The following is a 24599-nucleotide window of genomic DNA, read 5'->3' as shown; positions in this document are numbered from 1 at the left end:
TGGAGTTTAGACAATTGTAGGCTCCCAGTGTTTTTTCTTCTGCCTTAAGATGCACAGATCAAGGTAATTTTTAAAGCTAGGTCCAAGCTCTAAGCATAACAGAGGTTCCCTGACTTGGGGACCACGCCTGGTGCCATGCATGCGTGCTCAGTTGTGTCTGACTTTTTGAGACCCTGTGGAATGTAGACCACTGGGCTCCTCTGTCCATGGGATTTCTCAGACAAGAACACTGGAGCGGATTGCCATTTCTTCCTCCAGGGGATCTTCCCGACCCAGGGATCCAACTGCAGTCTCCTGCGTTGGCAGGCAGATTCTTTCCCAGAACCACCTGGGAAGCTTCGGGGACATCCCTCCTTTGTTTCATATGATGTAAATGCTGAACATCCTCTTGTTTGGAAATGAGGGCCCTCCCATCCAAGATCCTGTCCAGGAGTCTGACTGTAAATGGGACTGACTTGGGGCTCTGTGGCCATGCCCAGAGAGCTGAAGCCCTCACAGGGGTCAATGTGAAGGGTGACAGGTGCCACATACAGGGTTCACACACGTGGGGCACACGGGACACAGGGCAGACCAGGGACAGAGCACATGCGAGACGAGCGGCTGATGGTTCTGTTCGTGCGGATGTCGCCCAATCAGCTCTCCCAGAAGCGAGGTCGCCGGGGACCCCTCGCATGCACGGGCACCCTGGGGGTTACTGGTGTTAGTTTCGCTTTCGTGCTCATCGCAGCCTCTATGTGTCTCAGGTTGTGATATGAAGTTCAAATTTCCAGTTAGGAGGGGATGGCACGCATGTGACTCCCAGGGCAGGTTTGAATGGGTGTTTAATTTTACTCGGGGGGGGGGGGGAGCTGTGACCAGAGGCTGCATTTTCCTGTCGTGGTTATAGTAAGCAAGAAATGCTTTCACAGGACTGTGACAGTCACAATATTAACGGATTATTTTGTCACTCCTTTGAGCTTTATTAGGCTCTAAGTTTATTTCCTTTGCTGCAAGGGTCAATGGTGTGCCTTTGGATTACATGGCGATCATCAGTCATGGTAATTGTTAAGTGACTTTTGCTTTGATTTTTCTTTCCTCCTGCCTGGGGCGGGTGGCAGGTCACTTGCAAAGTGATACCTTGGCCATTACAGCCAAACTGCTCTAATTCCAAATTCTTAAATCTCTCATTTCAGAAAGTCCTCAATCTGCATGAATTTTACGAAACACTCTCACTGGTTTCAAGCAAATACAACCTTTGTGATGGACACATTTCTCTCTGTAGGTGTTCAATGTTATGTTTTCATGGAAATGTGACATTTTATAACAACTGTGCTTTGGAGAACTACTGGATAAAGTGAGATAACCATGCTATAAAGCTCACTTACAACACTGCTTTCTGGGAAATAAAGTTTATGAACTATCTGATAAAAATTCAAGGGTGCAAATTCGGCTGTGGTTAAAGTGATTTTACTGTAGCCAGATTTCTTGAAGCAAAACATTAAATTGAAGGCGTCTTGGTATCAAATTGTCATCTAAAGGCTCCAAAGGCTGATGAATTTTGGACGTGCATTGAGAAAAAGAGGAAATCTCTCAAATGAGTTCGCTTAGGAAATCCGAGACAGGAAGAAATGAGTGGGCCCTATGTGCCAGGCTGTGGTCCCAGATTTATTTCATGATTCAGAACAAAGAGTTTTACCTTCTGTTCACCAGCGTGGACGACATCATCAGCACCATGCAAGCCACATGACAAAGTCACATGATACGCACGCACATGATTGGTTGAAAGGAAAGTGGAGGAGATCACATGGAAAATACAAAAAAATCAAAAACTGATGTAAACAATGGGCAGGGAGAGAAATCAACAACAAAATCACAGACTAAATAAAAGGAGAAATTAAATTAAATTAGCAGCATATATAAGAAACACTGGGAGAGCAGTAAAACTGCCCAGTAATAGAAGACTAATAAATCATAAAGAGCATTTGGTTAACAACACCGATAAGCATTAGATACAGCTGCAACACTGCATATTAATACCACATCAAGGAGCAGGGACACTTGTTTTGAAATGGGGAGTTGTCTCTGTCAGGACCCGGATGCCAGAGTCAGTCCAGGAGACTGCTGAAGGAGAAGAAAAAGGCAAGTTATTCTTCACAGATTCCAGACATGTCTCGGCATCCTTGGGAAGCAAGGGCAATGAAACAGAGCATGGTCATGAAGGAAGAGTCCCATGATTGGGTGCCCTGGAAGAATAAAATATCATATTACACTGAGAAAAGTCACTTCGTGTTTCCTTTGGAGCGATGAGGAGGGGGGTGTGGACCTAGTGAGGTCTGCTGGGTGCAGGCAGAGAAGATGGCCAGGAGTCTCATCTTCCTTCTCTATTCGTCTACTCAGGTTATCCAAGGGCCGCCACGACACACCCCGATCAAGACACATCTAAGAGGGGGGGCCACTATTTTGTTCTCTACATCTGTGAGTCTGCTTCTTTTTTGCCATAGTCACTAGTTTGCTGTATTTTTTAGATTCTCCGTACACGTGACATCATACGTTACTTGTCCTTCTCTGTCTGATTTATTTCACTTAGCATAAGGGTTACCCGTGAGGAACAAGTACCAACTATTTGGTTTAAAACAAGCTACAAGGATATATTGTACAACACAGGGAATAGAGCCAATATTTTACGAGAACTACAAATGGTGTATAACCTTTAAAATCGTGAATCATTGTATTGTACACCTGTAACTTATAATATTGTACAGCAACTATACATCAATAAGAAATAAAATAAAAAAGTAAAGAACCATGAAGCAGTCTAATATTCTAGAAAAATAATAAAAAAAAAAAGAGGCCAGTGAGGAAAGGGAATAGGTTTCCTTCTGGGGGTTGAGGTCAGAGCTCTGTCACAGCAGAAACTAAACCGCTGGCCCAACGAGCTAAGAGTTGGACATTAGACACATGCTTGGGCATTTGTGGATACAGTTATCTCTTTAGACTTGCAGTGAACGGATAAGACATGAACGTGATTTCTACAATGAAAAGTAGTTTTCTTCTTTGGATATGTCTACATTCCCTTTTGACCTGTGTCCTATTTATATCTGATTTTTTACTCTACGACTGTTTCTTCTTAAGGCCTTTTGGCTTCCCCACCTTAACTTGCACAGGCCAAGGGGCATTTTGGCTGTCACCAGTAGAAGCTAACTAACAAAGAAGGTGGACAGAGAGGCAAGGTGAAGATTCGTTTCTGCCCAAAGCACACCACTGTTTAAAAGTGATTCGAGAGAAATGCTTCAATCAAGCGAGGACCCTGGTCACTGTGGGCTGGTACAGCGTTCGCTTCTCACTGTCTGACGCTGCACAGGATCTGGCATGTTCCAACCACAGGTGTCTGCAGGGACTATACACAACTGAGCAGTTTCTCCTTTTTATATTTGAAAGTGAAAGTGTTAGTCACTCAGTTATGTCCAACTCTTTGCGACCCCATGGACTATAGCCTGCCAGGCTCCTCTGTCCATGGAATTCTCCAGACAACAACAGTGGAGTGGGTAGCCATTCCCTTCTCCAGGGAATCTTCCTGACCCAGGGATCAAGCCCAGGTTTCCTGCATTGCAGGCAGTTTCTTTGCCGTCTGAGCCAGCAGAGTACCTTCATTCACTCATAATTATAAATGGATCCACACACACATACACACAGAAAGCAAAAAGCAAAAGACACTGTTTATATTCACCCCTATTGACCAATGATCAACAGATTTTTGGATGCTTCTAGCTACTCTGCTGTTATTCCCACTGCAATTCACATGTGCTACATTCTGCCTTGCAGTTTAGAAATATATTCATGCTCAACACGGGCTGCTGCTCAATCGAGTCTGTCTTTCTATTCTGCCAGTAACCACTGGGACTTACAATTTGGGTCAGTAGTCAAGTGGTTCAAAATAAAGGAGACTCAAACTTTCTTCTCTTTGGATGTCACTACTCATCATTTAATCTATGGGCAGACATGCTTGATGTTTAAAAATGAAACCTACATCAGGGGAGAGACACTTAATTCATCCATAACAAAAAACTGGATCCAAGATTGTGTTTTACTTCCAGAGAAGACCAACCTACAGTGAGAGACACCTTAAATACAACCCAAGTTGTGCAAGGACATTGTGTAGCCTTTTCCTGCTACACTCGGCACGGCATACACACTGCGCCCAAGATGCAGAGGATTGGGGCGTCACTGTTAGCAGAAGAGAGGGTGCTGTTAGTCTCATTCCTTTTCCAAAATGCAAAGAAACCCATCACTTGAATTAAACCCATGCGAGCACAGCTCACTGTCGCCTGCCTGCTCTGCTGACAAAACGAAACCTCAAAAGCATCAGGAATTAAAATTCACTGCAGCACGCACATGGAGGGAACACCAAGAAAGCAGACTCTAAGCTATGTTCTGCAGGAGAAAAAAATAACCATTTCATGCAACACGCAGGAACTCTTTTCTTCTCTGTTCAATTATGCATCAGAAACCCTGGCCCGCAGAGTAGAGTGGGAGCCATATTTTGCATTCTTGCTTTCTGCCTTCTGCTCTGAATGCCTTTAATGGGATGCATGCCATTTTCCCTGTGTACTCAGAAATATTATTAAATCTAAAGCTCACATATAATTATGGACACACACACACATGCTCCAGTTGACTCGTCAGGGGTTTCAGGCCTAACACACAAACACACTTCATTAGAGCATCACAAAGATGAGTTTGGGACATATTTCAGGTTGTAATAAGTGTAATGTTTTCCACGACGGGAAAGATGGGACAGTTTGGCCCTGACTCCACCATTAGGAGATGGATTCCAGAACTTTCATCTGGACTCTCCACACACAAACTTGAGAGAGCCTGGTAGTGCTTTCTCAGGCCATAATTTTTCTAGCACGAGGGAGGTGGCCCAGGTGTGCTCAGGGCACACACGTCCTCTCTCTGCGGGAGCAAAGGAGGGCGCGTGGTTGAGGAGCAGAGGCTCCCTCCTGCCTCACCGCTCCCTTTCCCCAGGCAGCCAGCTTCTCTTGTTCCTTCCCTTATTTTCAGTCGTTCAGGTATTTTATTTTAATGTGTGTGTGAGCATGTGTGTGTCTCTGTGTGTGCATTTCTCTGTGAGTGTGTTTCTGTGTGTGGGGGGTCCTCTGTGTGTCTGTGTTTCTCTGGGTGTGTCTGTGTCTCTCTATGTGTGTTTGTGTGTACGTGTGTGCATGTGTGTGTATCTGTGTGCATGTGTCTGCACATGTGTCTGTCTCTGTGTGTGCACGTGTGTGTCCCTGTGTGTGTCTCTGCGTGTGTGCCTGTGTGTGTATCTGTGTGTGCACATGTGTCAGTGTCTCTGTGTGTGCATGTGTCTGTGTGCATGTGTTTGTGTCTGTGTGTGCACGTGTCTCTCTGTGTCTATGCGTATGTGTCTGTGTGCCTGTGTGTGTCTCTGTGTGCGTGTGTGCGTGTGTGCGCGCCTGTGTCAGTGTCTCTGTGTCTGTGTCTCTGCATGTGTGCCTGTGTATCTGTGTGTACACATATGTCAGTGTCTCTGTGTGTGCATGTGTGTGTCTGTGTGTGTGTCTCTGCGTGTGTGCCTGTGTATCTGTGTGTGCATGTGTGTCAGTGTCTGTGTGTGCGCATGTGTCTGTGTGCCTGTGTGTGTCTCTGTGTGCACGTGTGTCAGTGTCTGTGTGTGTGTGTGTGCACATGTATCAGTGTCTCTGCGTGTCTATCTGTGTGTGTGTGCACACCTCTGCAGTGGAGAGACAATGAAAGCTGGGAACAGATGCTCTCCTTTTGTCTTCTCAGCATTTCTCTAACCCTTGTCTGTTTTTTAACTTGCGGGTACATTTAGAAAGGTCTCCTGTGCACAGAGCTCTCTTCAAGAATCATTCCTGTCTTTTGGTGATGCTAGAGCAGACAGCATGCTTAGGGACCCACACCAGGAGAGGAGCCTTCGAGCATGCCTAACTGTTGCTTTCAACACTCAGGGGGCCGGGGCAGCACTGGGACCCAAGAGTCCACTCTACACAAGCAGCAGTCAGGCCCAGGCAGCTAAGCTCTCTACTCACTAGTTGCTTCGGTGGTTGTAAGAGCAGGAGGAGGCCAGGTTGCTATGGAAACATGAAGGATGGAAAGGGCACAGAAAGGTGAAAGAGAGAACAGAGATAAATTAAATTTACTGATACATACATGTATGTGTGTATATATATTAAGACACTGTTATAGAGAAAAAAGAGATGGTAAAGGAGGTATGCTCTCATTTCCTTCTTCCCTGATTTATCAGTATGAATGTAGATATTTTAAAGAGATTTTCAGAGGTTTTGCTGACAAATTACTCTCAGATGGCAAGTAATAATGTAACTCTTATTTATTCTCACTACAAATTCTAGCTACTACATGCTGGGCATTGTGTCTTGTATTTCTCCTACTTAAACTTTGATTTTCATACATACCTACAAAGTAAGCAGACTCTATCCTTCCTTTGGGAAATAAGGAGTCTGAGGTTCAGAGAGGTGGGGTGACTCATTCAAGGTCAGGGAACTGCACGCCAAAGCAGGGGAGCTGAACCTGGTCGCTGAATTCCTATTGTTCAAGTCCACTGCCTGGCAAGCAGTGCAAGAGTGGCGGGCTGTTTCCAAGTCAGACAGATGCCACAAAGGGCTCTGGGCTTGGGGCTCGGGTCACTCCCGAGTGCAGGGCTTCTGATGCACCACGGGGATACGGCCAGCTGAGCGGCCTTGCCGCTGCACTGACTGGGCGCTGAGCACTGGCTGCCATGACACCCTGGGTCTTGTTCAGCTGCCGTCTCCCTGCTCTTTCCCCTAGGAGCACTGGGTTCACCACTGCAAAGAGTGGGAGGCCTGGGGTGCTCCCACCCCTGAGGACTCAGGGGAATAGAAGGATAGGGCAGCTAAGTGAAACGAGGTGGTAAATGAGAGGAGCCCAGACACAGTGACAAAGCTGGAGGCTGCCCAGGTGACACCACTGCCAGACTTAGTGGCACTGCTCCCGGGTGGCAAACAGCTTGATAAACCCCAGGTTTGCTGTTATTTGGGAGCAGGGTGCGATGACTTCTCCTGTTTTCTAGAGAAGAAAAGCAAGGCTCCCTTGTAAAGGGTTAAATAATTTGCCTAATGCCTTCTGCCAGGCACATCTGCAAGCAGGCACTGTTTCTTCTCCCACAAATATTTACAAGAAACGTATGCAGTTATGGAGACAGCAAAAGCTACAGGCCTTGCTATCTAATTTCAACGTCTGAACCCAACTGTGCCAATTAAAATGCCGGGTGAAAACATAACACCCCTAACATTTCTTATGACCCTGTGGAATTGACATTTTTCTTGGCAAAATCGTTTGGCTTCTCTAAATAATCAGCTGACTACGAATCTGGAGGACAGGGCTGGGGGAGCCACAGCCTTGGGGAGCCTGCCTGCGAGATTTTCTGTCCAGAGCAATGCTTTCCACGCACCTCCTCCTGCGGGGAGAGCTGCTCCCCCGCCCCCCCGCCCCGAATCTGAGCAGCCTGGTGCCTACGTCTCAACTCATTTGCTCCTCTAAAACCCAGCGCTGCCCTCCACCAACAGAGTGGAATTATCACCCGGTAGAGGAGATCACGCCAGCCAGACACGCTGTGGCTGGCAGAGAGCCACCTGCAGGGAGATGGAAGATGGAAATGATACTCACTATCCAGATGAGACAACGGAACAGGGGTGGAAGAGCTAGCAGGAGCCGCTGAGGAAAGAAAAATGAAGATTGAAAAAAAAAGATCATCGAGGCACACAGACACTGAAGGGGAAAATGGAAGAGGCAAACCAGCGGTGTCAGTAGGAGAAGCTGACATGAGTTGCAGCGGGAAGAACTCCATGCAGGAGAACAGGTGGCCTACAGCCCCTTAGAGAGCAGGACGCTCTGACTTCAAACCCTGAGCCTGTGCGGCTGCCCAGCCCCGCGGTTCAGGAAGGGACCAGGCCAGGAACAGCTGCAGGGCTCTCCAACCCTGTGAAAACACACAGGCAGTTCAGCAGCTGTCTCCACAGGATCAGATGTCTGGAGGGAAAGACACCTGGCCCCCAGCTTAAGGTGAACCAACAGAAAAGGGGAAAGTGACCTTGGCTGTGACGTTACCTACCTCTTCATGTGTTTACCTACACAGATGGCACATATTTATAGTAAAATGTGTGCGTGCATCACTCTCTGATTTTAAGGTCCCGATAAAATAGAAACAATCGTCTTCCTTAATGCTGTGACTGGGCGAGGTTGGGATGGTTTGGGATCTGGATGTTACGACAGCCACCACTGTCCTCCAAACACTAGGAAATGTGGTGCTCTGGCTGCTGCTGTGTGTGCGGAGGACCAAGCAAATTAACATTGAGCCAGGGCACTTTGAAGGGACTGGGACTAACCAAGTAATGCTAACCAGCTTTCTGCATGGTGAACCTTTAGAAATGGTGCATTTGAGACATTTTGGACACTGAATGGATATTTAATTTTTCAGTGGCAACTATTCAGAAGCTGTTCCATCAATAATCACAGAAAACAGGCCCCTTTGAGAGCTAGATAAAAATTTGGAAAAACGTCACCCTATCTCCAATACTGTCTTGACACTCATGGTTAAGTCTTTCTCATACCTTCTAGATGAGGTTACCTTGTTAAACCATCCAGAACAATGTCACTGGAATCAGAGCAAGACAGGCTACTAACTCAATATGACTTGACAGTCTGGTTAATTCTGATAAAAGTGTATCTCTCTCTTTTTCTCGTTCTTTCTCTTCTATTTTTTTGGCTTAATTGGTTGTACAGTTGTCCATATTATTCTGGCTGAGGGATGGGGTTTTATATACCTTAATCACAATATATTACAATGCATTAACATATTTGCCATGTGGCATCTAAGGGGCAAAATATGAAACAACAAATTTCAAGGTGTCACTTTTAAAAAGTAGAGACTCACTTGTAATCTTTATACCCTTGTGAGAAATTGTCTATTTCACTTCATGGTACAGAAGCAATTGAAGAGGTAACATTCAGCCAATGAGATTCTGAAGGTGTGTGGTTCAACCATGGAGGAAAGAGTCATAATAAATTATCATGTCACTTCTTCAGGGTTTCAGTAGCTCTAAGAAGGAAGCAGCCCCTCCTGGGGCAAACAGAGGTCATGAGCCTTCCACCTAAAAGCTTCCTAACAGCATGCAGACACCTGGCCTCGAAATACATGAAACAGGGACATCTTTCCAGGCTGGGGTTTCATTTGTCCAGTTGGAGCCTCGGCTTTCATTGCCTTCACAGAAACAAAGGAACCTCCCAGCAGGTAAGCCAGACTTTCTAACTGGGTGGCTCCAAAGCAGGAATCCTTGACATACTGGTGGTATTGGCTAGTTTCACCTGCTCATCTCTGCTGTGACATACTCATGCCCCTGTATGTGGTGGAGACCATTAAGGAATCATGAAGCAACCCTAATACTGAGACATGTCAAGCAACTTCAAGTGATGAGCAAATGGCTCTCCCCTACACCTCCCAACTCAGAGGGCCAGCAGTATCAACTCTGTCCAGGGTGCCAGCTCCTCCTGACCCTGACCTGTCTCTTCTCAGACCTGAGGGTGTACCCAGGGCCCACCTCCAGGGCCACAGAAGCAGTCTGTGCACCTGTATCCCAATATCATAGGAGGTGGATGCACTGTTCGTGGGTGAGATGAGCCAGCCTCAGATGCCCCTGGTTCTTGGGCTTGGCGTAAGCCGGCAGCTAAACTGATGGCTGATCTTGTTTAAGTTCAGATAACCTTTGTGCCTTTCAAGGAATGGGAATGAGAACTCAGAGAAGGTCCTTCCAAAAACTTATCCTCACTTCCTAGCAGCAGTAATTGGGTTTTGTCTTGGCAGTGGGAAACGCTGGCATCTTCCTTCCAACTGTAACCTTTTCTCAGGATGGGTTTATGCACAACAGGTTACCTTTTGAGCAAGATCCTCACTTCAACCCTAGGAAGGCTATGGAGGTGAGAGGAAAGACCATAATGATCAACTTCAGTGAGAGTATAATCATCCTCACCCTGCTCAAGTTCTAGAAAAAAAAATTACGTTCAACTCTAAAACTGTGCCATGCTTTCTGTGTCTAAAAGAGGTTTGCTTTCTAATTCACGTTCAACTCTAAAACTGTGCCACGTTCTCTTTGTCTAAAAAAGGTTTGCTTTTTAATTCTTTAAACCATAACTTAATTAGGTGATTGAGAAAACTGACTTTTCATGTGACTAGCAATGCCTGCTGCTGCACTGCATTACTCATGACTGACTTGGAATGAAGGACTGACCCCACCATTTTCCAAAGGACTTCTTGGAATCTTGCTTGGTTAATCATCCATTTTCATACTGGCAGATAACAAACACCAAAATCTAGAGGTCTTCTTTTTAAAAAATATTAAACGCTGGCTTTTAAAACACAGTGTCTGCTATAAAAATTCTCACCTTAAAGAAGGCTGGGCTGGCAATGAATGAAAACCACTTACGACCTTTGAAGTTCAAGACCCAGTTACTCAGATTCAGTACTCAAACCCCAGTTACTGGGTAAACACTCTGAAGGAGGTCTTGCCTCTCTGTGATGTTACTAAGCCAGCCTCTGTTTACAGATAAAGTCCAGAGGAATGGGCACCTAAAGACTGGGTTAAAGATCCAGGAGGAAGGTGCCCTTGAGCCTTCTGGGTGCTCTGAGGGCAGAGCTGAGCTGTCGGCCCAGAGCGGACAGCTGTCAGTCCTCACTGACAACTCCATTCCCCCTCCACTCTATCCGACTTCTTCCAGAACTGGTTAATTCAGGAACCAACTCTGCTGAGAGAGTAGATTTAGCCCTTGTTCAATATCTCAGAATGCCTACACCGAGCTACTTAGTTTCTGCTGGTGCTGCAATATTTCTGAATAAATTTCAAAAAGATAAGCTTCCCTGAGTGCCTTTCAGGAGCTAGGAGCGTTGCATGAAAAGAATGTGCTGCTGAAGACTTCCCTCCACCCTTCTGAGCTCAGCCTGGGAAGAAGCTGAGCCTCAGCGGACGTGAAGCCCGGGGACATCTATGCAGGTAGAGACTGGACCACAGTTCTGCTCCTGGAGGAGGAGGGATGCTCCTGTTACTCTTGCTTCCAGGTCCACTACTTATAGCTTACAAAATTAGGATGTCCTTTTTGGGGAGAATCACCCCCTTCCTTCATTCTTGGCAATACTGCTACTAAGTAGCTGGCTGTGTGTGTGCACGTGCTAAGTCGCTCAGTTGTGTCCGACTCTGTGTGACCCCATGGACTGTGGCCTGCCAGGCTCCTCTGTCCATGGGATTCTCCAAGCATGAATACTGGAGTGGGTAGCCTATCCCTTCTCCAGGGGATCTTCCTGACCCAGGGATTGAACCTGGGTCTCCTGTATTGCAGATGGATTTTCCCAAACATGGAAATACATGTTGCAAGTAACCTAGTGCTAAAGAACAGAGTTCACCCGTTAAACTGTGGACTTAACTCCCCTGCAGGAGGTACCCGTGATGCAAACTCATTCATGCTGTGTGGGTTCCCCCACCCATGCTCCTAGAGCCTTTCAGCTATCACCAGCCAGACAGAAAAGGGAGGTGCAGTGAGCTCAGTTCTTTCACCTCCTAAAAGCACATGTGAAAAGCCTTCTGGGTTCTCGTGCCCATGAAGGGATTCTGAATAGAGGACTGGAGATGCTCTGGTTACTTTTCCGGCATCCTGGCTAATGGTGAGATGATGCCATATCCTTATTTAGAGGCCCTTTGCAGACCTCCACCGTGCTTGGCTCAGCAAAATGTTGCCACAGGGTAATCGTCACACATAGAAATTAATAAATAAACACAATTTCAAAAGACAAAAAATTTGCATGCTCTAAAACAGGACGAGTGTTAGCCTCTTGGAGTAACCTACAGACATTAACAAGAGCACAACTAGACTAAGGTCAGTGTGGTTAGGGCCCGGCCGGCATCATCTACTTCAGCCTCTAGGGGACAAAAGGGACTGGAACTAAATTAAAAAACTAGAACTAGCAGATGTTAACACTCTAGAAACAGGTAATGAGGTATGAAGAGGCACTTACGTGGAAGAGGGCTATCTGCATATCCCATGGATGGAACACAGACGAAAGGAAAAGACAAGAGACAGACCCAAGAAAAAAAAATAAGATGTAAAAGAAATGAATAGGATCTGCAGAACACACGGAGCTGGAAACGCAAATTATCAAATTACTTCAAATCCAGAGAGAAGCAATTCCTGTAGGAGGAAGATGAGACAGGCTCTCTACTTCTGCAAAGAGGCAGGGGGATCACTCTGCAGACCCCTGACCCCATAGGGAAGAAAGTGGAGGATTCTCCCATATGCCTTTTGACCCCAGGAGTCAGAGGAGGGCCCAGGAAGCTCTGTGACCGCTGGGAGAGTCTTGCTACAGCATCTTCTTCACCTGGATGGACTCACCATCCTCCATGGGGAGGAACTCCATCTGTGGAGGGACTGAACTAGACCAGGGCTCACCCAGAGCTTGGCTGTGTGTGGGGACGGAGAAGTATGGCAGGCTTGGCTTAAGGAAAGAGGGAGCAATGGAGGAAAACAGAACTGCAACTCTGAATGGGATCAGGAAGAAGGGACTCCTGAAAGAGGCCGTGACCAAGGAGACCCCAATGGTGCTCCTGAAAGGAGGAGGGGTACGAATGACAGAGGCCATTTTTTCCCTCTTTATTTTGTTGGGGCTTTGCTCCTGCTCATTTATCCTACAGCAAGCTCTGTTTCCCTGTAACTGGATATCTCTGCTTCATTAAAACCCCACAACTAATTATGCCAACCATCACTGCCTTTACTGTCTTCCTTCAAGTCACCAGGTGCTTGGAGCCCATGTGAGTGTGTGTGTGTGTGTGTGTGTGTGTGCGTATGGGTGTGTGCTCAGATGCTCAGTGGTGTCTGACTCTTTGCAACCCCGTGGACTATAGCCTGCCAGGCTCCTTTGTCTATGGGATTTCCCAGGCAAGGGTACTGGAGTGGGTTGCCATTCCCTTCTCCAGGGGATCTTCCCGACCCAGGGATTGAACCCAAGTCTTCCTGCACTGGCAGGCAGATTCTTCACCACTGAGCCACCGGGGAAGCCCCTAGGGCCCTTGTGACAAAGAGCAAATCTCCCAAATCTGTCCCTACCACGCTGCCCTGAGTCTCCTCGGTGCCTCTGATGACATGCATGCGTGGTTTTCTGTCCCGGCTGCTACTCTAACAAGCTGGACCAGCTATTAGACTGTGTCTCCAAGCCCTTTGAGAAACTGAGGACCAAGGGAGTGGTATCGGCCGCCGCTGAGGGCCAGAGAACTAGGAGGTGGGACCACCGTGAGCAGAGGGACCTGTAAAGACAAAACGCTGTCATCTGAACACTGGATGGGTCCCCCCACCCCAGGGAGACGAGCTGGGCAGCGGGCTGTACTTACGGACTGGCTGCGTCTTGAACTCAGAGGCGGCGCTGATCTCGCCCAGGCCCTTGCCGTTGAGGGCCGCCAGCCGGACTGCGTACGTCGTCTCGGGCTTGAGGCCCACGATGGTGACAATGCCCTCCATGCTGGCTGTTGTGAGAACAGGTAAAGGGTCACAAAGAGGGGAAAGCCTATTGGTGAAATAGTGCAGCTGCCGTGGTAAACAGTACAGCAAATCCCTCTTCGATTAAAGGTAGAATTCGATCCAGCAGTTCCAGTTCTGGATCTATGTACCAAAGGACTGGAAGCAGGGACTGGAATAGATATTTGTACAAACGTTCAAGGCCATCTTGTTTACAATAGCTGAACTGTGGAAACAACCCAAATGCCCCCCAACAGATGAATGCATAAACAGAACGTAGTCTTCCATACAGTGGAGTATTGCCCAGTTTTAAAAAGGCATGACATTCTGATGCACTACAACTGGCATGAACCTTTGGGACATCACACTAACTGAGATAGGACAGATACAAAAGGACAAATACTGTATTATTCCACTTACATGAAGTACCTATAATAGTCAATATATACAGAGAGACTATCAATAGTCAACTATGGGCTTCCATGGTGACTCAGTGGTAAAGAATCGTCTGCCAACGCAGGAGAAGCATAAGATGCAGGTCTGATCCCCCGGTCAGGAAGATCCCCTGGAGGAGGAAATGGCCATTCACTCCAGTATTCTTGCCTGGGAAATTCCATGGATAGAGGAGCCTGGTGGGCTACAGTCCAGGGGGTTGCAAAAGATTCAGACATGGCTTGAAGACTAAAGAGCAACAACAAGAGTCAACTCTATAGAAAGCAGAAAGGTGGCTGCCAGGGGCTGGGGCAGGAGGGAATGCGGAGTTGTCATTTAATGGGTATTGACTTTAGGATGAAAAAGTTCTGGAGATGGACAGTGGTGACCACATAACGATTTAATGCCACTGAACTGTGAACACTAGAAAATGGTTAAAATAATAATTTTTATGTTATATATAGTGCTCACTCAGTCATGTCCGAATTTTGCGACCCCACAGACTATAGCCCACCAGGCTCCTGTGTCCATGGGAGTCCCCAGGCAAGAATACTGGAGTGGGTTGCCATTTCCCATTCCAGGGGATCTTTCTGATCCAGGGATCAAACCCGAATCTTTTATGTCTCTTGCACTGGCAGGTGGATTCTTTACCACTAGTGCCAGCTGGGAAGCTCATGTTATATACATTTTACTACATTAAAAAAGTTAACTAGGAAACAAAAAGTCTGTTGGACATAGGATTAACCTGCCACAAAGTTCGTATGAGGTTTCAGGGGGATGTCAGGGAGGTGAAGGATGATTTTCTTGTAGTTCTAATCCTGATTACGCAGAAAGTCCTCCTAGCCCTCCCCAAAGCTGGAGTGATGGGAGCTTCCTGGAAGGATGAGTTCTCAGTAAAACTGAGTCGGAAGATGTCTCTGAATTGCTGTGACACTGCATCCTAATCCAGTCCATTCTCAGTTCTACCCTCATTTCTGGGATTAAAAATTTCTATGGAAACAAAACTTACTTCACTGAGTTATTCCAATTAAACCTCAAAGGGAGAGTCAGACATAAACACATTCAATCCTCAGGGCAAGATGAGCTGAGCTCAGAAACTTCAAACTGCAGTCATCCAAGGGTCATTTTTCAAATCTTTGGAAATATTATCATAGAATTGATTTAAAAGTGCTGTCTCGCCGGCTCTGCTTATTAGGTTAATGTCATAATTACACGGCAATCCCTGAATATACCCAAGCAGGACTGGATGGGTGACAGCAGAGACCCTGAAGCACACGGAACCCAAATGTGCACAGCAGGGTAGACAGGACTCCTCTGGGTTGTGCTCAGCACTTAAGTAGGGCTTCTGCTTGGAATGCAGAGCCGGCCTCATCTGTCCTGGTACGGTCATGAGAACCAGGTTCTGAAGTGCCGGGGTGGCAGAAGGCCAACAGCCCCACATGAGACGTGACCACAGCCTAAGGCTGAATACCAGTGATGGTCCTGCAGCACGGGACATCAGCAGGATGGCAGGCGGTGGCATCTGGCGTTCCCCAGTCGGGGGGTGTCACGTCAGAAGCCAGGATCTGGTGAACTCAAGGGGGCTGTGCATGTGTGCCCAGAGACATCATTCTCAAGTAAACTCGGACTCTGCAACTTACCTTCCTTGGCATCATACCACTTGGAGTGCCACACCTCCTCGCCCATTGCTCTCCACTCAGCTTTGTATTTGAGGATGGGCACTCCGCCTGTGGCCTCTGGCTCATCAAATTGCACCTGTGCTGTGCTAGAGTATGGCTCCACCTGGTCGATGGATGGTGAGGATGGAGTATCTGTGGGGAAGACACACATGGAGACCCAGGTCAGCTGGATGTGGCCCAGGACGTAACTTCTGATCATGAAACATGACTCTCTTATTTAACTCTTGCAAATCTTGTCATCTGTATTCTGTCTTCCTGGTCTACCCCACCATATAATTCTCTCCCAATATACCCCATGTCTAGATCTTTAAGCCCCCTTAGCTCTCAGCCTCCTTACCCTGTGGTTGCTGACCTTTACTCCCCCTTCTTCCCACTTTCTGTCATCACAGAAGGTCATGAAATGGACCAGCCAGGGTGAGGGTGGTGTAGCTGGAAGGGGCACTCACCTGCTTGGACAAGGATGAATTCCAAAGACTCCTGTCCGATGCGGTTCACTGCGGTACAGTTGTAGTTTCCAAAATCATTTTCAGAGTCTGGGGTCACCTTTAGAGAGAAGGAGCTCTTGGGTTACAAGTGTCCCACGGAATGGCCACACCCTCAGATCCTTGTTTACTGAACCAAGAATAGAATCAGTAAAGCTCCAGCTCATAGAGTTGGTAGATGCAAACTACTATATAGAGAATGGATAAACGACAAGGTATAGCACAGGGAACGCCATCCAATTTCCTGGGATAAACTACAATGGGAAAGACGATAATAAAGAAGAATGCATCTCTGTGTATAACTGAGTCATGGTGCTGAACAGCAGAGATGGGCACAACATTGCAAATCAACTATACTTCAATTAAAAAAAAAAAAAAAAAGAAAGGGATCTCATGAGGAAGGAACACTCTGCTCCCCTCCAGGCCCTGATCTGGCTCCTCGAGAGGAAGGAGCAGGCTGAGGCTGGTTTTCTTCCCCAATGAATGGCTGCCCAGGATGCGCCAGAGAAGCGAGGGAGAGGATATCAGCTGTACCCAGCAGCCTGTCCACACTCAGACCACGGCTCCTGCACCGCGCCCCCACCCCCACACCGCCTCACCTCCAGGTAGCTGGCGGACGGGGTGTTGTAGATCTTGATGTTGCTGTAGTTGGAGCTGGGCAGCAGCTGACCGTCTCGGAACCACGAGATAGTGGCACTGGGGTAGGCAAACACCTCGCAGGTGATGTTCACCTGGTTCCCCTCCCAAGTGTACACAGCCACAGGGCCCTGCAGCTTGGGGGCATCTGCAAAGAAGGACAGCGGCTCCAGAAAGACTGCTGTGATCGCGGAGTCCCCCCCACTCTGGCTTCCGGCCCTGAGATGGCGGAAGCCGATCTGACGCGGGGGAAAGCGGGGATCGGGGCTTTTCCCATGAGCTGCGTGGGGAGACAAGCAGACCCGTAAGTCTGAGGATGGTGTGGGGGGGCCCCTTGGGGACACAGCTTTGGGATGACCTAGGGCCTACCGCCGCGGGACAGGTGCGTCACCCCGACCCTGCACAGCCCTCCCTGCCCCGCATCCTCCCGCCGTTCTCCTCACATTGCACTTCGAGGTACATGGACTGGGAGTCCTGGCCGATGGTGTTGCTGGCAGTGCAGACATACTCCCCGGCGTCGGTGTACTGGATGCTCTTCAGCGTCAGGGACGACACGCGGGCGTGGCTGCGCACCACCATGTGCCCGTCCAGGGTCTGCCGGAAGGGGAGGGGCGGTGTCAGCGTCTGAAGTGGGCGGGGCTGAGAACAGGCATCACTGCGCATGACCAGCCTCACAGCTCTCCCCTCTTTGAGCCAACGTCTAGGTCTTGCTTTAGGTACCAACTCGTGGCAGCACGGCTCCAGAGAGCACCATGGGAACTTGGGTGCATCCCAAACAGAAAAATGGGTCTCAGTTTATCCAAGCAGCCTAGCCTGTGTGCCAAGACTGGCTTGGGAAGGACAATCGAGGCCCCCAGACAGCTTGGCTTGGCATATCTGAAATGGAAGCCAAAGTCTGGCCAGCAGGCATTGCAGCTGCAATGGTCTCACCTCATGAGGTTCTGGAAAACCTGCACTTCCGTCCTTTCCTTCCCGCCTATCTGCCTGTTCCCTGGTGTGTGCACACGTAATGGGAACTCCGAATGCGCCAAATGAAAGAAATGATACAAGAAAGTCATCTTTCTGAAGATGCCTCATTTTCTTGAATGCTTAACACTAAAACAGTTTCATTCCAAAAAAGTCTAACAATCCAGAGCTCAGGAGCTGTTGTACTGGAAGTGAGGGGAACTGGGTCCCCTGTCCTGGGATGGTGATACAGAGATTGCCAGCCATATTTAGGACCCTAGACACCACAATCACCATGTTTTAGCCCTTGACACTAGAACTGTCTTCCTGGGTCTTTGGAATTACAAGAACTGGTCAAACAGACAATCAGCATATGAGGCCTGGGCAATGGGTCCTGGAATATTTCCTAGGGGTTTCCCCTTTATACTCAAGTAAAATGGTTGCTGGCCTAGGAAGAGTCTGGGCATGTGGCCTGAGTTCAGATCCTCAAGAAAGGGGGTCATCTGAAGAAGGAGTCTGGCTTCTCATGGGCTGGGCCGTACTTTTATGTCCACTGCGTGGTATTCCATAGACAGGGGCATGTGAGTGCTCTGCCTATAGCATCTGTCATCCCATGAGGTCGCGCTTTTAAAGAACTAGAGAATACCTGCCTTCAGGTTCCTTTGAGCTGCCGGTATGGAAGCCTGAAATCCAGTCCTGAAATATCATAAAGCAGGCCAGTTTGGGGAGTTCAAAAGCAAGACACCATTGGCCTTAACTGCAGCCTTAGACCTACCACAAGAAGTCCCTCTGTCATCCCTGGTATTTAGCTGATCAGTCGTGTCCGATTCTTTGTAACCCTATGGACTGTAGCCCACCAGGCTCCTCTGTCCATGAAGATTCTCCAGGCAAGAACACTGGAGTGGGTTGCCATGCCCTCCTCCAGGGGATCTTCCCAACCCAGGGACAGAACCCAGGTCTCTTGCATTGCAGGCGGATTCTTTACTGTCTGAGCCACCAGGGGAACCCAGCATCCCTGGTAGAGCTGGTCTATTTCAGTCATTTAAGCCCCATCGCATTTCATATTCAGAAGCTGGAACACAACTGCCAGCAAGGAGACAGAAGAGCTGAGCAAAACCATCGCCACCTGCTGCAGTGAGCACCACCCCTCTCTGACAGGAATGCCCAGATGCCTCGGCTCTCCGCCCCCAGGTGCCATGTGAAGCTGAGAGGCTGACTGGTTGAGAAGGAGCACCCCCAGAGGATATGCACATGAATGTGAGCTGACATGGGCTGGGGTAGAGGCCTTGCCTAGAAAATCCGAGACATCTGGTTTGTTGAAGATACTGGCTCCTGAAAACCCTTTTCAAGTGGGCAGACAGGGTCCACGGCAGTGTGTGATTTTCATGTGCCAAGCAAAATCTTGACCCATCACCTAAACCTGTGGCATCCGGAGTGTGAGGTCATCCCTGCAGTATCTACGAGGGCTGACCTGACCTGCTCATCATCCCTATTTCCCCAAAAGACAGAAGAGTAAGAACATAGGTTCAGCCAACAGTAACGCCAGCCAGAAGCTGAACTCTATAATTTTTTGTCACATTCCCAGGACTTGTCCTTGGGGCCACCACCACAAACCAGGAAAACTGACCAGAACCTTTCAGAAGTCAAGAGAACATTTCCATAAGCAAGGATGTAGCAGCAGAAGATGCAAAGAGAGTCATGTATGTAAGAGAAGGACATCAACAAGCAAGCCCAAAGGGGGGCATGAGCAGTTTTTACTCAGAATTATCTAGAAAATGGTCAGAGAGAAATGACGGCACTGACAGTCCTATTTTCCCCCCTTTCTATCAGGTCAGTTTGTCTAAATTTCTCTCTGGAAAACTTTCTCATTGAACGATGTCAACAGAGCAGTAGGCGGCCTTCCACAGGGATCTGTAGTTTTGTGGTGGCTCAAGACAGGACTGATGACAGGATTACTTGCCAGATGCCCAGTTCTTCCCTCCGAGGGGGCGCAGACAGACTCCAGGGTGATTGGACTATTTCCCTCTGAAATGATTTACTCTGGCACCAGGTCAGAGTCAGACAGCGCCCCCTCCAAGCCATCCAGACCAGAGGTCATGTAGGCTGATGGTCCAGATTCAAGAAGGAAGCAGATAAACTGGACATGAATGAAAAGATTGTTATGGCAAAAAGACCCTGTTTTGCAAAAAAAAAAAAAAAAAAAAAAAAAAGCATGAAGGGCAATTACAATTGCTCTTCTCATCAAAACATTTTTGTCTCTCTTCTTGCCGGGAGAAGTCCTAAGGCTTTCCAGAGCTTACAGAGTGAAATTGGCCACAACTCAAGCCTTCTTTCGAACTCATCTGGATTCGTGGTCTTCATTTCTGACTGAGACAAATAGAAGGGAACGGCGCTTCTGAGCCCCAGGGGGCAGAACTCACTTGAAAGTCAATTATGTCCAGAGTGAGATAACTTAAGATAAGGACACTTCGGCAAAACGGAGTGAGGTGTCTGCTTTCCTGGGAGTAAACCAATTACTTCCACTACTAATAGCAATCCTCTCAACATCTCCTTAATGCTCCCTGATAAATCTCAGCTCCTCCTCTAGCTGGGTCTAAATCTGAATGACAGGGGAAGATGCACAAGGCCAGGTGGAATGAGAGGGGAAGTGGTTCAGGAGTGGCTGATAATTAACCCTTCTTTTCTCCCATCCCCAATCTTAATGAGCCTGTGACTTCTGGGCAATAAAGCACCCAGTCTGTGACAGCACTCCTGGGCTGCAGGAAGAAAGTGTTTCAGTGATCCTGTGCCCCTAACTACAGTCCCTACGCCGTGGAGGAAGGGATGATACAAAGGGAGCTTATAATGAACTAGATTTGATGACAGCAGGCTGCAGAAACTACCACCAGTGCCTGGGGACAGGCAGTCAACTTTTTAAATATTAAACGGCATTAAATATTTATAGCCATGACCTGAACACATGAGTTATGTGTTCTGAATAATTATCATTTCTGAAAGACCAGGGGGATGGGTTTATCCAATTTAAATATAGTCCACAGGATTGCCATATTCTACATTTATAGTATTACACAATATCTAAGTTCCATCTAGAGAAAAGGTTCCTTTATATTTTACAGATTAGATTTTCGAACTTCATCTAAAGCATACTGGTTTTGATTTCAATCCTGTCACTTAATCACACAAATCAGGTCAAGAACGGTAGACATAATCCTAAGTAGGGTCTTGGGTGCGTAGCAATTACAATCTAAAGATTAATATTTAACCTCAGTTTTCAAACTAAGTCCCACATTACCCAAATGGCAGTCAGAGAAATTTCAAAGGCTAAATACGCTACTGACTTAAAACACACACACACACACACACACACACACACACAGAACCATTTATGACACATCATTCTAATCTCATAAATTTAATGCTCTATAAAAGTAACATAGATGTGTTTAGCAATTTGGGAAAACCAATGAGAGACGTCATTTGCATTGCTTCGAGATGAAATGTGATGTGGTAATTTACCAAGACCAATCATGATAAAATAAGCGAGCAACAAGATGAGTTGAGCTGGAAAGGTAAGGGCTGAGTGGGTTTTTAGATCACTAAACTCTGTGACTTTATGATCCAAAGCCACATCAACCAGGTGAGAGTCAAAAAATTTCATCATTTCAAAATGCCTGGCCTGGGAATTGGGGCCATTTATTTCTCTGAGTATAATTACCTGGATGTGATTTTATCAGCATCAGCAAGAGAATAAGATCCGGTCTTAGGAAATAATAAAGATTTGTTCTTCCACTCCCAACATACCTTGCTCGCTCATCCTGCAAGGACACTATTGCTAAGTAACGTCTACCACTATGGACCTATTCTTGAATCACACTAAATTACTAGTTAGTTTTAGCATGTCTGGTTATTAAACTGCAATGGCGAGTTAAACTGTAGTGCTTGCAAAACTAAAGACTGACTAGTGGTCGGGCAAGCTATACCTCTTGCTTCTCTGGTCGAGTCCACGAAGCCTGGAGAGAACAAGATATAAAACACAACAAGAGAGCAGTAAAATTTTACAATATGTTGCTTCAGAGAATTGATGTATCCCACTGCGTTCCGTGCACATGCAGTTTCTTTCCAATTCAGAGCTTTTTCCAAGGCCCACCTTCAATGGTATGTTTACTGCCCAATGTAACTTAGGATTTAGCTTATGCTTAGCTTTTCTGCCCCCCTTATGCACATTAAAGTGTACAATTCACAGGTAACGCTTCTCCTAATCTTTGGAAGACATACATATGGCTACCAGCTGACATAGTAGACTGCTCCTATTCCCAAATACCTTGAATATCCCTTATGTCAGTAGGTGACACTGCTAGCTCCAACCACACAATACAGAGAAACTTATAGAGTAGGTTTCCTCCTTCGGATTTGATGGGACAGCTTATCACACATACATTATTTTGTGCTCATGCATTTTGCAACTCTGCATGCATACTATTAAAATCAAATTTGTATTAAAAAAAAAAGGGGGGGAATGAAGAAAGGAAGAGAGAGGGTATATTAGGAATGAGAAGAATGCCCTTAAGACTACGGGGCAGGATGGTTTGAGGATACTGAACTCTGAGTGCTGTGATAGGTTCCAGTTGGTTCTTAAAGGCAGAGGGACGACATGCTGGTTTAAGCATCTTCATCAAACATGGCATTCACAAAGGAGAGAGCCAACCCAGGAACACAGGGGCCTTTGGGTATTTTCCTACCCACATCAAGATTTTTTATTTATCCAGCACTGGGGAATCTACTCTGCTTACAGCTTTTCTGATTTCATGATGGGAGTCAAAAACATCATACCTGATGTCGTTGACTGCCTGACTATCCCTGAGGTTCAGACGGAAAAAGGATACAAAAGACACCAGAGACACAGCAATGCAATCCCAGGAATGCGAATGAATTAGCAAACATTTAGTAAGAGGCTACTAAATGCAAGAAGAGGCTACTAAATGCAAGGAGCTGTCACGAGAAATGAGGGATGTGGATTATGTCACAGGATGGTGGAGTGAAGAAGGAAGTGAGAAACAGGAACACGCATAGACCAGAGCAACAGCGGGCAGACATGTCACACGTGGCTGCTGTATCCACATCACTGAGAAGCTTGTGTGTCACATGCCAGGGCTGCACGAATCAAGACTGGTTTCAGGGCCTCCATCATATGAGTTGTTTGCTTTTCAGATCAGATTCTTCCTGCGTCTCTCTCAACTCACTGTGGTTTTGTGGCTTTTAGAATAAGTGGATGCTAGTAACACAATGCTTCTAGTAGCCTGAACTTCCACCTGTGTTCCTGGTGGGATAATAAGATATATCTTTTTTTTTTTTCCTTAGATCAGAATTTCAGGTGAACAATGACTAATTTTTTAATTTTAATTTTTAGTGTAGTGTTTAAAATTTAAAACATCTAGCAAAAGAAGATCCCCATGCAGCGTTTACCTGGGACACACTTATACTTAAAAGAAAATATCTGGTAACCCTAGTTGGGAAAAGCAGAGGCAGTTCAGTAAGTGGCTAAAGCACACCTCCTGTAAGAGGAATTGGTAAGGACATCAATCCAGGTCCTGACAAACAGTGCCAGGGAGAAAGCAAACAGGATAACCTGACCCTGGTAATTTGGTGAAGGCATGTAGCCGACTTTAAGATAACCTGATATGCAAATATACATACTTACAAATTAGAATATGATTAGCTATTTGAAAATGGTTAGTTCCAGGTGCTTTTTAACATTGCGTGTTTCATGATGTTACACACAAGTCTGTAGGAATATGTATACAAACTAAAGTGGGGTGATAGACACTTCTCCTAGGTTTTCCCCTGTTAGACTTCTGTCCACATCCTAGATAAAACAGACTCTAACTGCTCAATGCAGGCACCTTACCCTGCGTTTAAGAGTAAGCACCTGATTTGTACTGAATGAGGAGTTCTTCCTGATGAAAAGAAACTTCAGTCTCCAAGGAATACAGAGTTTCAAAAAGTTTCTCTCTTTTGTAGGATACTCTGTCAACTCAAGATACAAGGTTCATGAAATGCCTTTTACTTATTTCTGTCTCTTCTGATCTCAACACTTTGTGTCTCTCTTTTTCCTTAGACATTAAGGTTTTACCAGCCTTTCTTTCTCAGTCTCTTCAAAGGCCTAGAGATGTTCAAATGAGCAGGCAATGGAGAGAGTATGCAAGTCACCATCTAGGGGCCTCACTCAGTAAGTAAATAGCACCTGGAATTTAGTGCCACTTACTGTGAGTCTTTAAAATACCTGGCAATTTAAAAAATGAGTCTGAATGGGATGAGTAATAAAATGATGTGGATGCACAAATTTTCTTGGTATCACAATGACCTCCATACACAGAGATCAAACTGACTCACCACAATGTTCAAAAATTTTGGCCAACATATTAGTGACCACTAAGAAATGGATTAACTGTCAGACAGATGATCTCTCCTAATGATCTTAGTGACCCAACCTAGCCTAGTTATTATCAGCTGTTGAGTGAAACCAACTCAACTAAAGCCTAACAGATTGATTATAATCAATCTGAAATGAGTGCTTCGACTAAAGCTGGATATTATCAAAGATATTATGTGACTTTTGGCCTCACTGTACTTTTTTTTTTTGCTTTCTTTCTCATCTTTTTTGAATGAAGAACATCAGTATTCCATTAGAAAGTCAGCACAATTCCATGGTTGAAAGCTTTTGCTCTCCCTCCTCTTAAAAAGGAGAAATACTAGACTCAACTAAGCAGTGAAGCAAAAGAGAAAGCCGTATTTAATCAGTGTCTACTGTCACCAACTTTATTAAAGGAAGCACTGAGCCTCCCAAGAAAGTCATCAGGATCATTAGAGAGCACCA

The 24599-nt window shown here is 46.5% G+C and overlaps 1 protein-coding gene across 24 annotated transcripts in view; it reads right to left on the bottom strand.

Moving 5' to 3' along the window:
- NCAM1 (neural cell adhesion molecule 1) overlaps positions 1-24599 on the bottom strand; it is a 362241-nt gene that overhangs the window by 29857 nt on the left and 307785 nt on the right. For 5 of the 24 annotated variants that reach the window (NM_174399.1, XM_010812346.4, XM_010812347.4 and 2 more), the window contains 6 exon segments: positions 13428-13559; positions 15624-15794; positions 16109-16205; positions 16744-16928; positions 17224-17374; positions 21706-21735. In NM_174399.1, coding sequence (NP_776824.1) covers positions 13428-13559; positions 15624-15794; positions 16109-16205; positions 16744-16928; positions 17224-17374; positions 21706-21735 — 766 coding nt within the window. 24 annotated transcript variants of the gene reach the window in all.

This window comes from Bos taurus, chromosome 15, assembly GCF_002263795.3.
Source record: "Bos taurus isolate L1 Dominette 01449 registration number 42190680 breed Hereford chromosome 15, ARS-UCD2.0, whole genome shotgun sequence".
NCBI lineage: Eukaryota > Metazoa > Chordata > Mammalia > Artiodactyla > Bovidae > Bos > Bos taurus.
Note: the sequence above shows the minus strand (reverse complement) of the source record. Positions and strands in the feature narration are given on the sequence as shown.